General features: G+C 37.1%; 1 protein-coding gene across 6 annotated transcripts in view; it reads left to right on the top strand.

Moving 5' to 3' along the window:
• The window catches only part of LOC104328996 (sodium channel protein type 1 subunit alpha), a 110,932-nt gene that overhangs the window by 56,193 nt on the left and 31,007 nt on the right, over positions 1 to 23,732 (top strand). For 4 of the 6 annotated variants that reach the window (XM_075431093.1, XM_075431091.1, XM_075431092.1 and 1 more), the window contains 13 exons: positions 4,475 to 4,538; positions 5,142 to 5,283; positions 5,418 to 5,624; positions 6,112 to 6,417; positions 7,154 to 7,534; positions 8,721 to 8,853; positions 9,715 to 9,953; positions 12,251 to 12,424; positions 13,054 to 13,410; positions 14,109 to 14,591; positions 17,485 to 17,602; positions 19,112 to 19,266; positions 21,530 to 21,703. In XM_075431093.1, the coding sequence (XP_075287208.1) occupies positions 4,475 to 4,538; positions 5,142 to 5,283; positions 5,418 to 5,624; positions 6,112 to 6,417; positions 7,154 to 7,534; positions 8,721 to 8,853; positions 9,715 to 9,953; positions 12,251 to 12,424; positions 13,054 to 13,410; positions 14,109 to 14,591; positions 17,485 to 17,602; positions 19,112 to 19,266; positions 21,530 to 21,703 (2,933 nt within the window). The remainder of the gene's footprint in view (positions 1 to 4,474; positions 4,539 to 5,141; positions 5,284 to 5,417; positions 5,625 to 6,111; positions 6,418 to 7,153; positions 7,535 to 8,720; positions 8,854 to 9,714; positions 9,954 to 12,250; positions 12,425 to 13,053; positions 13,411 to 14,108; positions 14,592 to 17,484; positions 17,603 to 19,111; positions 19,267 to 21,529; positions 21,704 to 23,732) is intronic. The other 2 variants (XM_075431095.1, XM_075431096.1) reach the window with 1 other exon arrangement.

The raw sequence follows: 23,732 nt of genomic DNA, 5'->3' as shown, positions 1-23,732 counted from the left end.
TGATTAAAGGGTTGGAAAACATACTTTATACCAAGGTAGACCAGGAGCTCAACCTACTTAGCATATCAAAGAGAAGGTTTAAGGGGTGGTTGGATCACAGTTCAGAAAAACCTCATGAGGAACAGCAATTTCTTCATAGACGTATCTTTGATCTAGCAGGCAAAGATATAAGAGGTTCAATAGCTGCAAGTCAAAGCCAGACAAATTTCAAACAGAAGTAAGACAGCCTCTACCTGTGATCACACAGCTGATCAATGACTGTGATGGATTTCCATCTGAATTTCTCAAATCAAGATGCAATCTTTTTGTGAAACCCACTTTACTTGAACATGTGAATTCATGGAGATCCCATGCCACAGGGTATAACAAAGTCTAAGAAAAGTCTCACAACTGAGACCTAGACTTCAGGATCAAACTCAATTTTATGGCTTTTTAATCAAGAATCTATAAACTAAAGCTCTGTTTTCATTTGAGTCAAAGCAGACTTGAAGCCCCTCGAAAAACAAAGCTGAATTGAATTAGTTACAGAAAATATTTTATTGAATGGGTACTTGACGCTTTGGTATATTTACACAGAATTTTGTATGTATTATGAAATTTATAATGAAATTATGAATCTTATGATGACCCTAATAAGCCTGTCCTTGCTTACTGCCAGTTTCAAAGAGAAAAATTATCTTCTCGCAGCTTCCTGCTCTCTTCTTCCAGGTGGGCAGACAGGATACAGAAATAGTTCTTAAACCTCCTGTGTCACAGGGCAGTAAAAAGTGACTTACCTGGAGCTCAGAACAGTACAATGACACTGTCTTTTGTGGGAATTAAAAAAGCTTTTAGGCCAATAGTTGTGTATACTATGCAAAAAAAGGCATATAAGCCCTAATTTTGCCACTGAGCTTGTTTTTGGAAATACCATTTAGAGAAACTTTATGTAAGCACTCCCAGCATTAATGAGTCAAGAACTCTTTTTTTTTTTTTTTTTTTCCCTTTTCCAACATAGCAAATCTGATAAAATTAATGCTACATAAGTTTAAGTTTATCTTGGCAAGCTTGCCGTAAGCAAGTTTTTCTGGGAAATAACATCTCGCAATCTATTTTCTGAAATAACAATTATTCTCAGCCATTGCCCTAAGTTTACCCAAACAACTGTAAATTCCTTTGAAGTGCTCGCCTACCAGGTATATTTTCCCACTTCCCAGTCGAATAAAGAGGAGCCAAACATACATCTCTGAGGTAGTGAGGGACTTTTCACCTTACTTGGGTAAAATACAATTCACAGTTTTGTATCTAGTTAGGAACACATGCTTATACTGCTCAGCTTGTGTTGTTACAAAAATTTTCACAGAAGCACAGAACGTTAGGGGTTGGAAGGGACCTCTGTGGGTCATCTAGTCCAACCCCCCCGCTAAAGCAGGGTCACCTACAGCAGGCTGCACAGGACCGCGTCCAGCTGGGTTTTGAATATCTCCAGAGAAGGAGACTCCACCACCTCCCTGGGCAGCCTGTTCCAGTGCTCCATCACCCTCAGAGTGAAGAAATTCTTCCTCATGTTCAGACGGAACTTCCTCTGCTTCAGTTTGTGCCCATTGCCCCTTGTCCTGTCGCTGGGCACCACTGAAAAGAGTTTGGCCCCATCCTCCTGACACCCACCCTTGAGATATTTAGAAGCATATATTAGGTCCCCTCTCAGCCTTCTCTTCTTCAGGCTAAACAAGCCCAGCTCCCTCAGCCTTTCCTCATAGGAGAGATGTTACAGTCCCCTCACCATCCTCGTAGCCCTCCGCTGGACTCTCTCCAGTAGCTTCTCATCTTTCTTGAAGTGGGGAGCCCAGAACTGGACAAAGTACTCCAGATGGGGCCTCACTAGGGCAGAGTAGAGGGGGAGAAGAACCTCCCTCGACCTACTGTCCACACTCCTCCTCATGCATCCTAGGATCCCATTGGCCTTCTTGGCAACCAGGGCACACTGCTGGCTCACAGTCAACCTGTTGTCCACCAGGACACCCTGGTCCCTCTCCACAGAGCTGCTCTCCAGCAAGTCTGCCCCAAGCCTTTACTGGTGCATGGGGTTGTTCCTGCCCACGTGCAGGACCCTGCACTTGCCCTTGTTGAACCTCATCAGCTTCCTCTCTGCCCAACTCTCCAGACTGTCCTGGTCATGCTGAATGGCAGCACAGCCTGCTAGTGTATCCACCACTCCTCCCAGTTTGGTGTCATCAGCAAACATGCTGAGGGTACTTTCTAACTCTTCATCCAGGTCATTGATAAAGAAGTTGAACAAGACTGGGCCCAGTACTGACCCCTGGGGGACACCACTAGTTACCGGCCTCCAACTAGACTCAGCACCGCTAATGACAACCCTCTGAGTTCTGCCATTCAGCCAGTTCTCAATCCACCTCACTGACCACTCATCCAGCCCACAGTTCCTGAGCTTCCCTAGGAGGACGTTATGGGAGACCTTGTCGAAAGCCTTGCTGAAGTCGAGGTAGATAACATCCACTGCTCTCCCCTATCGTGATAATATTTTGAGCATTTGTCATGTTGTATCAGTGCACTCAGGGAAAACCCGGGTGGCTATTATTTCCTGTGGAGCTGGCAAGTACAGCATGCCTACAAAGCACATCTTCTCTGAACCTCAGAACTTGAATCCAGACCTTATTTTAATGGTTCAGATCAGCTGATGCAGTACTGATCATGACTGACGGCTCCATGTAAACTATATCAAGTCAGGTCTGCATTCTTCCCAACTAGCTGCTATGTTCCAGCATGTTTTAATCATGATTAGCTGACATAATGCAGAATAAGATTTGCCTCACAGGGTTCAGCTGTGGTCAGCATCCTGTCAGCTAACTTACAGCTGTGTTTCAACACAGTGCAGCTCAGCAATGCACACCGGCCCAAGATGACAGCGGCTGCGCCCAGGGTTGTGCACTTTGCAGAATTCAGAAGATTGTAGCATGTAAGATGCAGGTGTGTCATTAGATACTGAAATTGAGTCCTTCACAGAGTGTCAGAACAAGGTCTACACACAGCTTAAAACCCAGCTTTTCCGAATGGTGAATTTTGCTCCCAGGATGGAGAGGTGCAGCTGGCCAGGGTACCATGTCCCCCCTTCAGCAAATCAACGTGCTGAGCCAGTAGCTTGTGACACCTCCTCAGACTCAGAATTTGTTAGCTTCTGTAGTAACCCTGCTTGGGCAGCACAGCCAGCACAGCCACAGTCAAGTTTAAACTCAGGTGTGCTGGTGGCATTTCAAATGAGATCATTTTAAGGGAATCTACGAGGCCAGTTCAATGGACAAGAAATCCAGTGGGGGTTTTAAATCTTTTCAGGGAGCAAAAAAGGTACCACCTTAACTCCAGAGCTGTTGTGCTTCACAAGTATCGGAAGCTGGGCAGGTGCTTAGGGGAGCATCATCATGTCCCTTCCTTTTCCTTCCAGACATCCTTAGGCAGTGCTTTTACCGGGCTACCTGGTCTGACCCTGTATAAATTGCATCCTTAAGCCTGTGACCAAATGGGAGATAGTTACTGCAGGAGGAAGCTCCTCCTGTGATAGTTCTTCCAAAATGGAGAGCTTAGCAGCTGTAGATGTCTGCTTTGAGGTGAAAAAGAAGAGCACTTAAAGATATGGTCAAAGTGAATCTTAATAAGCACAATGTTTTGCGCGTTGTCTCTTTATTCTTCTAAGAATAGACAGGTCAATGTCTTTGTTGTTTGAACTGTCTAAAATGTCCTTTAAATACAAGATTTCTATACAGATTATGGGTATGCTGGCCTCAGGAGCATTTGGTGGAACTTACCCAATTTCTCTTTTCTAAGGTGATGAATAATTTCACCATATACTCCTAAAATCCTACCTACACAAGTCAATGACTGTTGTAGTAATTCTGTGTGAGTTACATTTAGATGTATACCAGGATCTTCACACCAACCAGTGGGCTAATGGCAGTGTGCACGCACCCGTAACAGTTTGAGCCATTGGCAGCTGGCTGGCTTTTTGCTGTGTTCACATATTAGATAACCATCACAAGCATTTGTACGTGACAAACTGGAACTCTTGGCAACACTTATCAGAAAGTTTGAAATATATTATCAGGATATTCTTTTCAGATACACTTTCATTATTATAATATATAACTGTACAATATAATAACACAAAGTGTGATTTAGTTCAGTGCTCAGACTGAAGGGAGAATTTTATATTTTATATTTCATCTACATCCAGCAGCATTTGACAGGATTTTTAATACATTTTGGCATTTTAACAGTAAGTGCTGTGAATGATAGCACTTACTGCAATTCATAGTCATTTATTCTAAAGTTACTGTCTTGCTGAAAAAATAATACTACGTGTTTAAAATTGCATCTGAAATCACCATAACAGTTTTAGAGTGGGATTATTTATTTCATAGAGCTGTAAGAAAACTTTCCTACTCAGAATTTTATAGTTTTTAAAAAATTCTTTCCCAAACAGGTCATTTTTATTTTCTGGAAGGGCAAAATGATGCTCTGCTTTGTGGAAATAGTTCTGATGCTGGGTAAGACCAAATTTCATCATATTATTGCACCATGTATAAATTGGATCCATGTAATATGCAGTTGGAGTGGGGCTGTATTTTGAGTGACCAATTTCCTTCACATAAGAAATATTAGGATTTTACACTGGACTGGGGCTTTGGGTTCCTGGTCAGGGCTCAGTAAACTGGTTAGACGAGCTTAGTCTTTGCATGAATGAACCAGCTATTAGTGTAGCTTCTGCCTGGATGCGAAGCAACAGACATAGTGGCTGGAAAACAGATATTATTTTGCAGTTCCAGCTACACATAGGAGTACTAACAGGCTCAGACTCCAGAAAGCAGGACATTGACATTATTGTTGCAACATTAATAATTAAAGAAATTATTTGGAATATTATGTTTTAGAAGCTTAGATTAAACTTTTGACACTAATTTTTATGTGCCTTTCATGCTTAATTTTTCTAGCATCTTTAAAAATAGTTTTCTATTAAAAATCACAACTGCTATTATTTCTAGACTGATTAACTAAAGAAAAATCCACTTTTTAATCCTAATCTTCTCCTGGCCACTCCAGGTGATAATATTAAAATAACTACATAAGATAACCCCAGTTTGTCTTTGTAGGCAGTGCCCAGAAGGCTACACATGTGTGAAAGCTGGTAGAAACCCCAATTATGGCTACACAAGTTTTGACACCTTCAGCTGGGCTTTCTTGTCACTATTTCGCTTGATGACTCAAGACTTCTGGGAAAATCTTTATCAATTGGTGAGAATTTTTTAATGCAATTTAGACTAAATATGTTTGTACCAATAATGCAAGAGGCCTAAAATAATTTAGCCGTATGGAAAACAAACCTTTTGTTAACCTATTGTTGCTTATAAATGTATTCTTATTTCCAGACACTGCGTGCTGCTGGGAAAACATACATGATATTTTTTGTTCTGGTGATTTTTCTGGGTTCTTTCTACCTAATCAACTTGATCTTGGCTGTGGTTGCCATGGCCTATGAAGAACAGAATCAAGCAACCATGGAAGAGGCAGAGCAGAAAGAGGCAGAATTTCAACAGATGCTGGAACAACTGAAGAAGCAACAAGAAGCAGCTCAGGTACAATTTATGATGTAGTAATGCAGAAGTGTATGGAAGTAATTTTACTAGAGATATTCCCCCTCTGCTTTCTGAATCTGGAGTTACAAAACACCCTGTTGGGCTTTCAACAACAGAGCTAGCTCAGAGATTTTTCCATTCTACACTAAAGACATTGTACTGTGAACGATCCAGCCATAATCAAGAAGGAATATTCAAAATTAGGTATACATTATTCACTATGTTTTTCCTAGTCTAGTGTCATTAATCCAGTCTTGTTAGACTTCTGAATTTGAAAACTACTCATGAAAGATGGAAGAAGGCTATGACCAACACATATCTTGAGTCAACTGAGTAATAAAAATTAGAAAAAAACTAGGAGAGCATATCCTATGGAAAGTGTTGAGATCTGGGGTGTTTGGACTAGAAATTCTGTATAAGAAAATTATAAAAAAACCACGATGTCATGGTTTGCTCAGTGACACAAATTCATTTTGCAACATGGCAGGCAGCAGCAGTGGCAGCAGCAGCAGTAACAGCATCCGCAGAGTCTAGGGAGCCCAGTGCTGTGGGAGAAGCAGGAGGGCTCTCAGAAAGTTCATCAGAGGCATCAAAATTGAGCTCAAAGAGTGCAAAAGAGAGAAGAAATAGAAGGAAAAAAAGAAAACAGAAAGAACAGTCTGGAGGAGAGGAAAAAGATGAAGATGAATTTCACAAGTCTGAATCAGAAGACAGCATCAGAAGGAAAGGTTTCAGATTATCTATTGAAGGCAATAGATTGACATACGAAAAGAAGTATTCTTCTCCACATCAGGTATTGCATACAGTTATTTTTAGTAGAAGCATACATTTAAAGCATCATAGGCTGTTACAAAACTACTTTAGTCTTCCTGGTACTGTAGTATGACCCTACTGCCTAAAGAAAGGAAACACTGAGATTTTCATTAAACTTTATTTTTGTTGCTAGTGCTTGAGAGAAAGTGCTGTAGTTGCAAGACTGTCTTGTAAAAAAACCACAAAGAATTAAATGTAACCTCATATGTCTATTCTTGTAATAGTTTTGTTTAAAAATTATGTTAAAATACTCTCTGATTGATTCTATGGGTTTTTTTGAGAGTCATTATATATATTATCTAGAATTGTTAAAATGCTACAGTATTTTTCCATTATGATGGCCTCATATTTTTCACCTGCTTCAAGTATGTTTAGGGGTTGGTTCAATATGTGCAGGATGCTGTATACATGAAAGAATGTGCATGTATAGGCTCCCTTTTTTGCTTGATGGGAATTGTGCAACAACTCAGCAACTCTAACTGACATTAGGAGAAAGGAGTGCTCAAAATTATTTTTGTCTTAAGACTCGATGAGCAGTTGTATTTCTATCTGCAAAATGTAAATATAAGTAAATACATCAAAAAATTTCACAGCAGCATTTAGCTTCTGGGAAAAAAAGTTACTCTCATATAAGGAAAAAACCTCTATGCTACCCGAATAACAATGCTAAGTTGGAACACTTCAGCCTAATAATCACAAATTTTGTTTGTCTGCAGTCTCTGCTGAGCATTCGCGGCTCCCTGTTTTCCCCAAGGCGCAACAGCAGAACAAGTCTTTTCAGCTTCAGAGGTAGAGCAAAGGATATAGGATCAGAAAATGACTTTGCTGATGATGAGCACAGCACTTTTGAAGACAATGATAGCAGAAGAGATTCTCTCTTTGTGCCGCGCAGACACGGTGAACGGCGCAACAGTAACATTAGTCAGGCCAGTAGGTCATCCAGGATGCTGGCAGTGTTTCCAGTGAATGGGAAGATGCACAGCACTGTGGATTGCAATGGGGTGGTTTCCTTGGTTGGTGGACCATCTGTTCCTACATCGCCTGTTGGACAGCTTCTGCCAGAGGTGATAATAGATAAACCAGCTACTGATGACAATGTAAGAAAGTTTTAAATAGCTTAGGCATCGTGGCCTTTTCTTACTGCACCAGCCAGTGTTTTCTACAGAATGGAACCCTTGGCAATGCTTCCTGGTTGGTCAAGCTGTGAATGCTCCTGCATCTTGTAAAATCTTTAATAAATAAAACAGCTAAGATAGGTTTGCAACCTAAGCATTTACTTACAATTACTCTCATAATTAACAAATGCAATTCACAGTTTCCAAGTAATAAAGTATTAACTTACTTACACATTCATAAAAGCACTATGCTTTACCGGATTACTGTGCTATACTTGACTTTTGCTGATCTAAAGGTCTGTCTGGCTATGGTCTGCAAAATCACAGTTACTATACTTTTGAAATATTATACAGAAATGTTATCATATAACTGCAATCAAAATGATGCTGCTATTACCACTTTATCAAAATTAACATTATTAGTTAATTTTGATAACATTCTTCCTTATCAACCCTATTAAAAATGTATGGAAGTTGTCAATGATTTATTATAAATTATTTCTTATTCCTATATATTTTCCATCCATTGCTGGTGGAGTTCAGTAGTGTACATATCAAGTAGTTCATTGGAAGATCACATTTCAATACGTACTTCCGAAAATACAAATGTCTGTGTGAACATATGTGCAGCACATATTGCTGCCATTCTCTTACCATATACAAGGTAAGAAAAGATATTTCAGAAAACTTCTTGCTCAGTTCAAAGTTGTCTAATAACATTACTAAAAAAATACTAGCATGAGGAAGCATGAGGAAGTCGGACTTTTCTTACTTGCTACAGTTTGCCCAGGGGAGCAGACTATTATGTTACAAAATCCAGAATATTCTGTCAGCAGGAGCAAAGAAAAAAATTACAGTTGGCAAAAATTTTATACAATATTTTGAACTCAATCCTGTTCCATTAGTTTAAATCATTTTTCATAGCTTGAAGGAAAGAAATGCAAAATTAAGTAAATAAACTCTGAGTCTTGAACAGTAGATAATTATCGCCTCGTATCTTTTAAAAATTACTTAAAAGATACTAAAAAGTAATAAAAGTCTGACATGATGATAAATTGAAGTGCACAAAGCACGTATCCAAGCTAAGACACTAATAACAGGGTTCTGTATAGAGTTTGCTTATCGTATTACTCCAACATGGTCTCACCTATGATCATTCTCTGTACAGGGCACCACTACAGAAACAGAAATGAGGAAGAGAATTTCAAGCTCTTTCCACGTTTCTGTGGACCTCCTGGAAGATCCAGCTTTAAGGGAAAGAGCCATGAGTATTGCTAGCATCCTCACAAACACCGTGGAAGGTATGTGCTGAGCATAGCTTAACATTTAATATCTGTTTTTTAATGGAATTCTGATAATTTGAGTTGAAACATAAAAAATTATTTAAAATAGCTTAATTAACAGATACCATCCCACAAACCAACACATATTTGTCAGTAAATTCAAAGCTCTTTATTCTTTAAGGTTATTACACAAGTAAGCATTAAAATTATGTAATAAGTAAGCATTTCTATCTCATTGCTTTCCCACCATCTGCCTCATGCGGTCATCAGGACTACAGAGTTATGTTTGATGGTCATAACTGAGTGGCTCTTTATGCATATTTATTAAAAATACATTAGACATAAAGAGGCCACTCAACATTTTTCAACTATATGCAACCATTGTCAAAATATGTACGTATATTTAGCAGTGATAGTTATACAGTTGCTCTTTAAAGAAGTGATATTCTAGGTGACAAAAATGTTTTCTTCTTGAACTAGGAATGAAAGTTGAATTGAAAATTTTTATCTAAACACCACAAGTTTCAAAACAAAAATATTTACATAATGCAACAGTTAGTGGGAGGAACAGGCTGAAGTGTAATCAAGGAACAATATAACACATAATACAAACCAATGCATAAATTGATACTGATCAGAATAGTGATTGGAATACAGAGAAGTTGTGCTTGATAGAGAAGCTTTGAATGACATAAATACATTTGATAGCAATTTTTAATGACTTCTCTTGATAAGTTCTGTAAAACGTATAAAGGGCATGCTTATAGAAGGTTAATCAGTACCAGTTCAGATTGGCCACTTGACTGGTATAATTCACATAGGATTGAGGAATTTTAGAGCTGTCACGTAGTTACCGGTATGAACCTTCTTTTCCCACAGAACTCGAAGAATCAAGACAGAAATGCCCACCATGTTGGTATAAATTTGCAAATATTTTCTTGATCTGGGACTGCAGTCCACATTGGTTAAAAGTAAAACATATTGTCAACTTAGTGGTAATGGACCCATTTGTTGACCTGGCTATTACAATTTGCATTGTTTTAAATACACTCTTCATGGCTATGGAACACTATCCAATGACCGATGAATTCAATAATGTACTTTCAGTTGGAAATCTGGTAAGTCTTTGGAGGTTTTATGTTCATGACTTGGAAGGAAGTATGCCTGAAATAACTGGAAGAATGAGTTTTAACAGCTTTTTTTTTTTTTTTTTTACTCTTTATAAAGTAGATTTATTGGACATTCATTGGCTCCATCAAAACACTTTTGGAATTTTCACGGTCAACCCTGGTTCATGTAACTTAGGATACTGTAAAATCAATGTATTGCAGTGTTCTGCTAAGCCAAATTAAAAATTTAGAAAATGGCACCAATGCTACATTAACTAAAGTCCATCTTAAACAGATGTTGATTTATCTAACTACTAAACCAGGAAATGCATTACTTCCATGAAAAAGACACCATGCAAATAAACAGTGTCACATTTTCAACCAATACAATAAAAATCTTTAAATTATAAATGTGGTTTTAATTGCTCTGTTTCCTCAGCACAGGTTTACAATAGCTAAAAGAGCTATTTAAAAGCAGTTTTAGAATTTTCTTCTGTAAAAGAAGAAAATGTGGGTATGCAGATTGTTTTCTTTATATCCTTTTTGTAAAACTATGAAAAATATCCTGCAGTACTTTTTCCTCTAAGAATTTTTATATTTTATCATAAGATAATTAGTAAGATATATTTTCCCCATGTTGTCAACTACATTTTCTCTCTTCTACTTCAAAAAGATAAATTATTAAAGAATTCAGGTTTTAATTTTTTGTAGCTCTGATGCTTGTGAACTGAGAGGTTTGATCAAATAGAAATATCTGCAGCCGCAGTCCTACTTTGTCTCTTAAGAATTGATTTCTTATAATGTGTTTTTTAATAATCCTTGTTTTGTAATCAGGAAGAAAAATGTCTCAGATCATGTAAATAACTACAGGATTTAGAAGGGAGAATTAATAGATAAATGCATAGCTGGTTTTCATATACTTAAAATAAGGGAAATTCTGAATCTAAGTTTCCTAGTAAAACATAAAATCTTGTATTGTAGCATTTTATAGGTTTGTTTTCCAACCAAGAAAATGCCACGTAAATCCTGGTATATATCTAACTACAAATGCAATGCAAGAGAACCGGGCTATAAGCACCACACTTTTCCAGTCTAGGCTCCCTGAGATAATCCCCTTCTGCAATACAGAGGCTCTCGGGGTTCGCCTGCTCCAGTAGCTCCACTTTAAAGCTCCTTGAGAGCCTCACCGTCCCGATCGTAAGGAACCTACGTCAGCATTTCAAACTGTGTTTATTCATTCCTATCTCTTCCTCAGAGGTTTAAATCCTTTAGCTTAAAAAACAGTAACGTTTCCCTCTCTGGTGTTTATATCTGGAATGTATTTAAAGACTTCAAGAAAATCTATCATCTTGAGCATTGGTGTTCCTAGGCAGAGCAAGTCAGACTCTTCTTGTCCATCACCTGACTATCCCAGTTAGATTATTCTCTTCAGCTGTCCCATTTTCTGTTCAGCTTGCTTGAAAATGGCTTATCAAACCCAAAAGAGAAAGCATTTCAGACCAGGGCTCAGGCAGTCTTTCATGGTAGCTGTAGTACATTCCAGTCCTACAGGAAAGGTCTTCTGTCAAAGCTACTCAGGTTTACTACCTTGGTGGCTCCGAAATATGCTTCCTACTTCATGCAGCATAGCATCCCATGATGAGAAACCATTACCAGCAATATCATGCTTAAAATGCATTCTTAAATGCTCTTTCATTCCTGACGTTGATTGAGCCAATCAACCACTGAACTTCTTGGCAACACTCAGGTAGAAGTTCCGCAGCTTCAGCAAATCACTGTATCTCGGCTGATCCACATCTGGTATAAGCAATCACATCTTTGCTGAACTGAATGGGATTATGTCAGATTATACCAGCAAAGGAGTTGCCCCTCTGGAGTCTTAGATTTGGCCTCATGCATGCTCCTGAATAATGTAATTAGTATACCAAGAAAGATGTTATACCATGTAATTTCTTGGAAAGCATTCTGGTTTATGTTGTGAAAATCAAATTTGGGTATTATTTGTACAGTACATGAGAGAGTCCATATCCTGATAGAGTTGAAATTGGATTATAAATGTTATAAAACAAAAGTTTCTGTAATTTGTTTAATATAAAATTTAATTAATTGACAAAATTACTTGGTTTTTATGTCACTTGTTAAGGAAAGGTGGGCATAATACATCACTACAGTACACTGAACTATTTTTAAGTATTGGGTTTGGATAAGACATATTAGATGTGTAGATTGAATAAAAAACCTAGACAAAAGCTAAATCTGTAATATCGTATTTCACAATGAAATAACCAATGACATTTTGAATTCAGGTTTTCACTGGAATCTTCACAGCAGAAATGTTTCTCAAGATTATTGCAATGGATCCTTACTATTATTTCCAGGAAGGCTGGAATATTTTTGATGGTTTTATTGTAACCCTTAGCTTGGTTGAGCTTGGTCTTGCAAATGTGGAAGGGCTCTCAGTTCTTCGCTCATTCAGATTGGTAAATATACATCAATTGCACTGATTTTTCAATGGGGCTTCATTAAAGTAATATAAATTTTGCCTTAAAAATTTGCTTGATGTTTGCCGTGATACTGATCCTGATGTCTCTTTCATTAGTACCAATCCGTATTACTTGTGGTATCTTACTGTCTTCAGTGGCAATTGATAGAGATCCAGACAAACAGATAGCAGTGGGTGCCCTGGGCCTACTTCCAATTTTTTGTATATTTACACACTTTAAACATCCTGCTATGCAGACACAAATCGACTCACTATATGTATTGTGCTCTGACTGGCATCACAGGAATAGATCTGCTCTACAAGTACCAGTAGAAAGTGGCCCAGATGATTTTAACTGGTGAACCCTAAATTTTGATTTTCATCTAGTACGACTGGTAGATTCTCTGGCCTTCAGTAAAAACTATGCTTTGAGGCATAGTTCTAGGCAAGCTCTAACTTCACAAAATTTTGTTGGAGTGAACCTTCCTTCTTCATGCTTTTAGACAAGAAGATACCCTCTGAACAGTCATACTCAGGGCATATTTTGCAGTAATACCCTTCCACAAATTAAAATATCTTTGTGTCTTTCTTGCTGGTTATCCTAACAATATTTTTCTTCTCTTCCAGTTACGAGTTTTCAAATTGGCAAAATCTTGGCCAACACTAAACATGCTGATAAAAATTATTGGTAACTCTGTGGGAGCTCTGGGGAATCTGACCCTGGTGCTGGCCATCATCGTGTTCATTTTTGCTGTGGTTGGGATGCAGCTGTTTGGGAAAAACTACAAGGAATGTGTCTGCAAAATCGCAAGTGACTGTGTGCTTCCACGCTGGCACATGCAAGATTTTTTCCACTCTTTCCTGATCGTATTTCGAGTGTTGTGTGGAGAATGGATAGAAACGATGTGGGACTGCATGGAGGTTGCTGGCCAAGCCATGTGCCTTACTGTCTTCATGATGGTCATGGTGATTGGAAACCTAGTGGTACGTAATCAAAGCACTAGCAAAAAATTATTTGGCAATAAAGTGGGCTCAATCCTGAAGTGAACTAAGTGCTCTGGCTGTGCTTCAACAAAGCACTTAAGCAGGTGGTTCCAATCGATGCTTAAAGTTAGGATTAAGAGCTTTTTGGATTAAGAATAAAGTATTCTGCAACATCAAAATCCTAAGAACATTACAGTGAGCACTTAGTCACATTCTTAATTTGTCTTTTGGCTTTTTGTAAATGTTTTGTTCTTCAAATTATTCTAGTTTATGGGCTCTTTACAAACAATTTGCTGTGGATTTTTTTATTATTTATCTTGTATGATTAGTCACCTAAATAATCTAATTTCTGTTGTATGATAGGATAAATTACACATTTTAATGATGCTGAATAGCAAATCTGTTTTCTCTATTTTTAGATTATAAAATTTTGCAGAAAAATATTTATATACTAGGGGGATTTAAAAACACATTTAGAGATATTAGTCAGTTGTAGGAATATTTTTCAGTAGTGAACAGGATCTAAGCAAAATTTTAAAAGCTCATTTTTTATGGAGAAGAGAAACAGTTTTGAGGGTGCTTTTCTTTGGTTATGGTGAATTATTGCAATCTTTGATGTCACTAATATAACAATTTTTAATAAAAGAAATTTTCTTTGATGAGATAAAGTCTACAACATCTTTTTTTATCTTCTGCAGGTACTGAACCTATTTTTGGCCTTGCTTTTGAGCTCATTTAGTGCAGACAACCTTGCTGTGACAGATGATGACAATGAAATGAATAATCTCCAAATTGCTGTAGCAAGAATGCAGAAGGGCATAGATTATGTGAAGAGAAAAGCACGTGAATTCATCCAAAAAGCTTTTGTTAAAAAACAAAAAGCTTTAGATGAAATCAAACCCCTTGAAGATCTGAACAACAAAAATAGCTGTATTTCTAATCACACAACCGTGGAACTAAGCAAGGACCATGACTATATTAAAGATGCAAATGGAACAACTAGTGGCATAGGCACAGGTAGCAGCGTGGAAAAATACATAATTGACGAAAGCGATTACATGTCATTCATAAACAACCCAAGCCTCACTGTGACAGTTCCCATTGCTGTGGGTGAATCCGACTTCGAAAATCTAAACACAGAGGAATTTAGTAGTGAATCAGACCTGGAAGAAAGCAAAGAGGTATTCGGATATTTTGTGCTTTTCTCTCTGATCTTCTGAGTATTTTTCTTTGTTTCCGCATAAGCCAGTGTGTTCAGTTCTTGACCATTTTTTTATTTTGTATTTTTTATTTTTTCTTTGTGCATGGGCACAAATGAGTGTATAAAGGAGAGTTTAATTCTTGAGCAACAGAAATGTGAGAAAGGATTAAAAATTATAGTTTCCAAGAAAAGATAAGATGTCAGGCAATGGGAGACCAAACTAATCCATAACAACTCTTTATGGTCAATACAGTAGTTGTTTGCCTCCTGTAACAAGGGTCCCATGAGGAGTGTCAACCATCATCTCTCTGCCACTCAAAAAATCCCCCTCTATGGGATTGTTTTGTTAGCAGGTATAAACCAGAAAACATAGAGATAGTTTATGTATTTCCTTTGGACACTGGAATTCTTTTAGATTTTAAAATTGTCACCTCTTCTAGACCTAGATTCGCATAAAAAAAGTTTCAACCATAGACTCTTCCATATACTTCAAATTCATTTAGTTTTTGATACTCAAAAATAGTATGAACAGACAAAAATACCCCATGTTGCTAAGGGAATACCAAAGCAGGCTACATATATAAAGCCTTAATATTTTTTTTCCTGTTAAATATTAGCCAAAATGTCTTATAATTCGGCTTTGACTCAAGCTTGTGAACCGCTGTCACAATAGAGGTTATAAGCATGTATTTGAGCATGTTATGATTTTGCCCCAGCAGGAAGAATTTCTAAATAAAACAACATGTAAACAAAGATCCATTGGAGAAAAACAATGACTGGTCATCTGCTCTACCCACAACTACCTTAATGCTCGCTAGTCTCATCCAGTCTTCTAACCCGTCATGAAGCAGGCAGTCAAATGGAGTGACTCAGGCTGGTTTATGACTGACCAGTGAGGAACAGAGTCAGTGTAGGAAAGCTTTCTGTAAATGTGCTGCTACCTGTAGGGCCAGGGTTACCTTTTATCCCATTGAGAAAGCACTATGACATATCTGACTTCCTCCAGAAGCTTATGAAAGAGCAGCTCTATTATATAGCTTTCCGTGGAAAAGCCATCTATCTGTGCTGGTTTGGATTTGAGTCCAACTCCTTATTTTATATTGACTGTTAGTATAATGGGACTGTAGAAAATAAATGATGAACACCAGACCAGCAGTCTTTGAATTAGCTGAGTTTTTGATGAGAGCCCACTTAGAAAAGACTATGGATTCTCTGCTTCTCAGGCCATAGGGCACTAACAGGCAAGTTCCAGCTGGCTTCAGCCCATATTGTTTTTCAGCACCATTCCTGGAGTTTCACAGTGCTGGCCAGGATACTTTTTTGCTGATTGGGTCAGCTGTAAAAGGGGGGGTCTGTGGGGGATTTGGTTGGTTGATTTGGTTTTCAACCAAGTACTTTTCTCCCTTTGCAAAGTAACAAACTAATCAAATTATAAATTACACTGTTAATTTCAAAAAGCTTAATTTTAGTGTGCAAAAAGTTGCTGACAATATTACAGAAAATCTGCTTCTTAGAAGAAAAGAGAGAAATAAAATGAAAAGTGTTTTTTTCAGAAGCGAAAAAGCTTCGGAAAAGTTTTAGAAAGTGTTTTCAAAATTATTTTGAAAAATAGTAAGTAATACAGAAAAGGATGTTTTGTGAAAATTGGACTAGTAGAAGTATACAATATTTTGTAAAAATATCAGAGAGGCAACACTGAGGTGAAAATAGAATTTGAAAAAAAAGCCTTTATAAATTGGTTCTTGTGACAGATAATGACAGAGCCTGAAACTGGATACATCAGCTCATTTTCCTGACAAAGTTCAAACATTGTTCTTCCAGTCTCCACAGTCACTGCAAGGTGAAATTAACTAAGAACTGACTACTTAAAATATTACAAATTGTATTAAGCACCATAAAGCTCAATGTCAATGAATCCTATAATTGTTGGTGAAAAATAGACTGGCTACTGCTTTAGTAAGGGTTTTGTTGTTAGGGTTTGGGGTTTTTTTGTCCTCAATATCAAAGAGCCTGCTGCAACCTAGCTTTGATGAACCTATATTGCATTTATTCTGTTATTTTTTTTATCTCTACTTTCCCTAAATATGCTTCCTTCGTAATTTTTTATCCAATCTTCAGCCATGATACCAACCAGTTAGATTGCAACAAGGCCACAGCTGCATAATTTAAGAATTTTTAGGACGAGGATTAGCTTAAGTGCATCCAGTCTTTTAAAGTCTGTTTCCTCCTTTCACTTCTCTCTGTTTCTGCTCGTCATGTTATTGAAAACTTGATTAGGTTATAAAACACAATCTGATTTTTTAGGGGTCATTTTTAATTTACCTCAACCTTATTGTAGGCAGCTTCCGCTTCACTCTGAGCTAGATGTTCAGCACTTAATCCGGACTTGCTGATCTCTAAAGTATAGCCTACTCTGCTGATCAGTGCTTTTTAACCTCATTCCTCTGAGCTCCCAGCTCATTTATATAGTTATATTCAGGCTCTTACCTGCTTTTCAGTAGATGCTACAGATTTCTGCATATATATTTAAGCTTCATTATTTCTATATGGGTGAAGAAATTATTGCTGCTTATAACTAGTTGTGGTCATAAATCTTTGCAGGCTTAGGATAATCACCTATTTTTCATTTTAAAGCATAACTTTCTTTAAAGCCTTCTCTGTCACTGATACACCTTCTATTTAATGGATCCATACAATGCAGAAGGAAAACCAAAGACTGTGCAAGTTTCACATATGTTTATCGGCAGTTTATTTATGTTGAATACTAGAACACTCAAAAACATGGCAGAATTATTTACTTATTCTGAAAACAACTAATATTTGCCTTAAAAATATTTACTGTGCATTTATGATGGTTTTTTTCCCCTTTGCAGAAGTTAAATTTGTCTAGTTCATCCGAAGGTAGCACAGTCGATATTGGACTTCCTGCAGAAGAGCAACCAGAAGCTGAACCTGAAGAAGCCCAGGAGCCAGAGGCCTGCTTCACAGAAGGTGTTTGGAACAAAAATACTAATAATACTTTTTCATGAAATGTGCAATAATTATCTACTTAAACTAAATATTGATATAATAATATCAGTAGTAGTATTATATCAAATTACTCTTTTGTTAAATGTTTAAAATATGATTATTAGCGGTAGTACTTTTAGACCATAATTTACAATATGAATACTGATACCACAATTATGCTATGTATCAGATAAACAAAATATTTTTTTCAGAAATTTATCATTATTTTTAAAATAAGAAAAACATTCACTAAAAGTTTATTTTTAGTACAAACTACTGTACTCCGAATACTTTCTGCATTTAGTAACAGTCTCCTAGATAATAAAATAACACACTATTTTTATACCACTCTTCACAGATATCTATCAAAGTGCTTTATAATGCATACGTTACTGAAACAGCTCTTGAGTGGTAAATAAAAGCTGCACCTGCATGGTTTTGTACAAAATGTTAAATGAACCTTCTGCAAATTGGGAAAAAGAGAAGGAAGAGTTTTCATGTACCACCTGGGGCAAGAACAGTCTCACCTGGTGGACTCGTTCAGCTTTCATGCTTCCTTCTATTGGCCCTTTTACACAACTCAATAGGACGAGAACCTGGTTATAAACTTTATTTCCAAAGGCATTTCCTTGTGAGAAACCTTATGGATGCGTGCATGTAAAGGAGGCGGGGAAAGGAATAGGTCTAAGAACGTAACGTAAGGATGCAAATGCCTTTTGTGGTATCAATAAGCAAAAGTTAGATTTAGAGTCTGGAAAATAAATGCTACTGCCAGTGCTGGGGTTATTTCTGGACACGATAACAGGCACTTCCTCAGAAATTTACACTGAACTAGTGCGAAGTAGTACTGTCAGAGACTTGGATTTGGCAAAGAAAATACTGTCATTGATTACTAGTATTTTTCTACCTAAATGAAAGAAGAAACAAAATCAAGTCAGCAGCTTAATCATAAAAACTTAAATAAATTAAGGGCACAAGTTAGAGAAGATCACTGATACTGAAAATCTCAGAACTCAGATAGGATGCTTAGGTGTTTTTCATACAAAAAATGCAACATTGTCTGAATTTAGTATCCCAAACACAAGAAAGTACAATTTAATAACACTTGCCCATATCTTACTACATAAACCTACTATATATTTGGATGAGCGTGTATATTTTCACTCATACTTTGTATTTTGTAGTTTGGCTTCATGTTCTATGGACTTCTGTCTTTTTGTGTGCACTGTATTGAGCCCTTAGTTCTTGACAAATGAGAAATAGTTTCTTCTCACTTGTTCATTAAATTGTAAATGCCAATTGTCTCAGTGTTAATTTTTTTTTGCTTTGGAGAAAGTAATCTAGGTGAAAAATCTACTGGGTTTTTAGTAAATAGCACAGCTTCTGTAAAGGCAGCATTGTATCATTAACAGAATGCATAACAAAAATTAATGCAATTCAACAAAATCTCTTCCCCTCCCCACCCCCTTCAACACATACGCTGTTTTAAAGGCTGTGTACGAAGATTCAAGTGCTGTCAAGTAAGTACAGAAGAAGGGAGAGGAAAGCAGTGGTGGAACCTTAGAAAAACCTGCTTCAAGATTGTCGAACACAACTGGTTTGAGACTTTCATTGTCTTTATGATTCTTCTCAGTAGTGGAGCTCTGGTAAGTGAAATATGAACAGAGTGTCACAATGTTGACAGAGAAGTTCTTAAAAGTTGTCTCTTCAAATATTTTAACCTTGTTTTCTTCACCGGAAAGAACACACAATTCAAATAACAGGACTAAATTTTAGTTAGGCCTTTGAGAGAATGGTAGAAAAAGTCTCTTCTCAACAATATGTTGAAAAAAGAACAGACATGATTGATTAGAGAGAGCTTCACTCCTTTGCTGAAAGTAATGATATGCCTGAAGCAGGGAGAGGGACAAAAACTTTGTTATTCGAGTTCGCTCTCTAGTTTTACTGGTGTTTACTGATATAGCTCAGGAAAAGAAGTGTCACTAATGAAAAAAGAAGAGTTTGGAAATAACTGTAATGGCATAAACATCTCACAGTACTTTGCAAGAGCCAGAGCTGGCTTATACAGTCTTATAAGTGTTATGTGCTAGAACAGCAAGGAAGATTAAGACTGTGTGTTTCTAATTCTTCACTTCTAAGAATAAGAATTTATTATTTGTGCTTCTAATTAGCTTCTACTGACTCATACTCATGTAGACTAAAGGGATATCTGTAAAAACATGAGTGTTCTGTAAGTTTAACAAATATGTGAGGGCAGAATAAAAAGATGCCAACCATAATATAAATCTATTAAAAAAAACCAAAAAAACCCATACCAATAAGATATTATTTCACATTGGTAAATTACTTAAGTTACTACATCACCAAACAAAATTGTGTTGCAAAATTCTATTATCAACTCTTTAGACCACTCCCAACACTTTAAAATACTGTTGATGTTTAGCAGTTTATGATTATACCTATTATTAGTTTCAGTTAAATCTTTTAGAACCATTCTGCATTTGTTTGGTCTAATATCAATTCACCCCTGAACACCATGTGACACCTTCCCTGTGATTTAAAACCCTTGAAATAACAAAGGACTCACACCTACAGTACTGAATTTTGGTTCATGTTACCAAGTGGAGAAAGTGACAAGAATTTAAATAAGACAAAAGTACTGGCAGGGGATCTAATAAAGGTGAATTTCGTCATTGTATTTAGAGGAAGTTTGATATGAGATCCCATATCCTATATGTGTTAGCATCTCGCGCTTGTGAACCTAAGGTGTGTGTCACCCACAGAACATTTATTTTGTGGAAATGCTGCAGAGACAAGGGATTAGCCCAGGCCTTTCTAGCTATCAAGAGCACTGCCAGCTTAGCCGCTGGCGCACTTCCACCTAGAAGAAGGAAATGGTGTGTGCTGGCTCTGTTAGCAACTACGTATTAGTGTCAGGTACCATAGTGCCTGATCTAAGTGTTCAGAATTACTGATACACAGATGTTAATTTGATGATTGGTAGAGAAGCGCTAATAATTTTAACAAACAGATGTAAAGTCATTCAAAAGCAGGGTGGGTAAAAACAAATGTTAGTAACCATAAATATCCAAATCTTTGCAAGCTAGCAGATCATTCCAGTTCTTTCAGTCCAATAAAACCAATTGTTCTTCATAAGAAATCATACTGTAATTAAAAATTAAAAGCAATTCAAGGGAAAATTTCTTGGAGGACAGGAAGGAGCAGAAGCTATATTTTTTAAATGTCTGAGAATGAAAACACACAAAATGTGTAAATAATATTGCAAGGATCTCAGAAATTTTATGTATCTCATAAAATGTGAATAATGTAGTAAAGAAGATATTTGATGTAGATAAATATTTTTTAAGAAAATGAGAATTTGCTTTACAATTTATTACTTAAAATTTTAAAAAAGCATCAGGACTTAAAAACTTAAGATAAATTGTATTGTCATTATCCTGAAAACTTTACGGCCCTGGACTTTAAAAATGGATCTACCTACGTATAAACCAAATTATCTCAGTAGAATGCAGTTCAGGCACACCGCTCTGCAGAATCAGTGCTCTTTGTGAGTACCAAAAATTATCTGAGAAGAATAATTCACCATCAGCAATAAATAAATAAATAAATACATAAATAAATATCTCTGACCACTGAAGTGGTTGCTGTGTAGTATTTACTGCTCCCTCCTGTGAGGTGGAAAATATAGTTCCATAGGGGAAAACCAGGTATATACTGAGTTAGCAGAAAAGGAGAAAGGAGGTAGAAGTGACACTCCCATGCCTTTTCTTGAAGAAAGATTTCCTTTTTTGTTGCTTTTTTTTTTCCTTTTGGGAGAGGAGGGGGTTACAACATAATGTGCAGTAACAAAAGGGAACAGCAGATATCTTTGAATTTGTTTACCCATAGGCTTTTGAAGACATATATATTGAACAGCGCAAAACTATCAAGACCATGCTGGAATACGCTGACAAGGTCTTCACTTACATCTTCATTCTGGAAATGCTGCTGAAGTGGGTGGCCTATGGCTATCAAACATACTTTACCAATGCCTGGTGCTGGCTGGACTTCCTGATTGTCGATGTATGTAGTATATTTCCTAGGTGTTACTTTTATATTTAACTGATTTTTTTTAAATTACTTGCTCTGGTTTACTTTTCAATTTAAAAAGTAAAGTAGATGGAAAAAAACCCACATTTCTCTGTCTTTCACTTTACATTTACAACACTGCCTTCCTATACCAGAGAGTTAAGAAAGACTGGAAGATCTCCTGCTAACAAAAGAACCTCATGTAGTAGCCCCATGAGTTAAAGGGTTTGTCCCAGCACTGTTGCTGGAAGAGGTAGCGCTGTCCTCTGTTCAGCCCCTGGCAGCTCATTCCTGCCTTTCCCTGTGCTGTGGTCGCATCCAGCATTTAGATGGGTGTCTGGTCCACCAGACATCCGACACTCATCTGGATTAAAACTCCGCTGGCAAGAAACTAACATCATGTCCACAAATTCCAGCATATGGCTGAATTAGGGTTTTACAAGGAATGTGAGATGTATCTGCAGCACTGGTGGTGTGGCTTACTTAGTATTAGAAGTCCAATTAATATTACTGAACTAGCAATCTTCACAGCTGTGTTTGGAATCAGGCTTGATGATCTTCCCTGCAAGGGTTATCTAATCGTTATAACTCTACTGTGCTGTGAAGTCATAGGATCATAGAATGCTTTGGGTTGGAAGGGACCTTTAGAGGTCATCTAGCCCAACACCCCAGCAATGAGCAGGGACATCTTTAACTAGATCATGTCGCTCAGAGCCCCGTCCAACTTGACCTTGAGTGTTACCAGTGATGGGGCCTCTGCTACCTTTCTGGGCAACCTGTTCCAGTGTTTCACCACCGTCATCGTAAAAAATTTCTTCCTTGTATGCAGTCTAAATCTACCCTCCTTTAGTTGCAAATGTGGGAGACCATTTCTTGATGTATTAATGCGATTACAGAAAATTTAGAAAAAGTAATTTCCTAAGTATTCTCCCTTGCGAAAACCTCCAATGTGCAGAAATACATACTGTTTCTGCAGTCTATGATGTTCTGTGCGTGAAACTAAAATACTATGGTTTACGTGGTTACAAAACCACAAGAAGTCACCACATTTTTAAGATAGAAATTTGTGGTAAAACTTGTATGAAAAATAAATATTAAACAAGCTCAATTTTTAAATTAAGATGCATTTTTGATGACTTAGACACTGAATAGGTAAAAGGTAAACTTCGTAAGCAGTTATTGACTGAAAGAATTGCTATATGTCCAGCACTTTCTGAATGTGTTCCCAGCATACAACGGCTAATCAAAGCAGTTCATTTTCTTGGGCTTTGTTTTGTGACTGGTGACTACAACCTTTTTGATCGGTGTACACCATGGATCAAATATTTCTAGGATTCAACTTCACATATACAGCTACATATTACCAAGTTCAAACATAGTACTCGGACAAAGAAAGCACCCTCTCTTCAGAAAACATTTTCATTCTTTAATATCTAAATTCTTCTCAAAATGAGTATATAAGTGGCATCTATAACAAAAAGCTCAAAGAAGCAGAAGCACCAGTTCCTTTTCTAAACTCACTTTCACTAATATTTGACCTTATCGAAATCCTAATATCCCAAACAGCCATCTTATGAATGTGAATATTTTAATACTTCCTTGTGTGAAGGTATAAGGCATATTCAAGTGTCTGAATGAGCTCATGATTAAATCTTGGATTTACACACCTGGATTTTTTTCTGTAATTTGTCTTTAGATTGTGGCAGCTTGAAAGCTTGAAAATTTTCAGTAGTGTGATGAATGTGCTGGAGAAAGAAATCCAGGTTTCAGAAGGACCTAGTTTTGTAGGTTGCTAGAGCTCAGGAATGACAAGTACAGAAAAGCTATTAACTTTTAAAAGCTAAAATTTCACACATAATGCCTGGTTTTAAATATGGTTCATGAAGAGCACTGTGTTGGAGTTATCTGCCTGATACTTTGCTCTTTATAATGAAAGAGTACATGAGATCATTGTGCTATTTTTTGCCCAATAAATAGGTAAGGAATAAGAACAGGGGCAATTAGGGAAAATGGAAAGAAAACA

Source organism: Opisthocomus hoazin, chromosome 9, assembly GCF_030867145.1.
Source record: "Opisthocomus hoazin isolate bOpiHoa1 chromosome 9, bOpiHoa1.hap1, whole genome shotgun sequence".
Lineage (NCBI taxonomy): Eukaryota > Metazoa > Chordata > Aves > Opisthocomiformes > Opisthocomidae > Opisthocomus > Opisthocomus hoazin.
The sequence above is the reverse complement of the archived record's forward strand: the minus strand, read 5'-3'. Positions and strand labels throughout refer to the sequence as shown.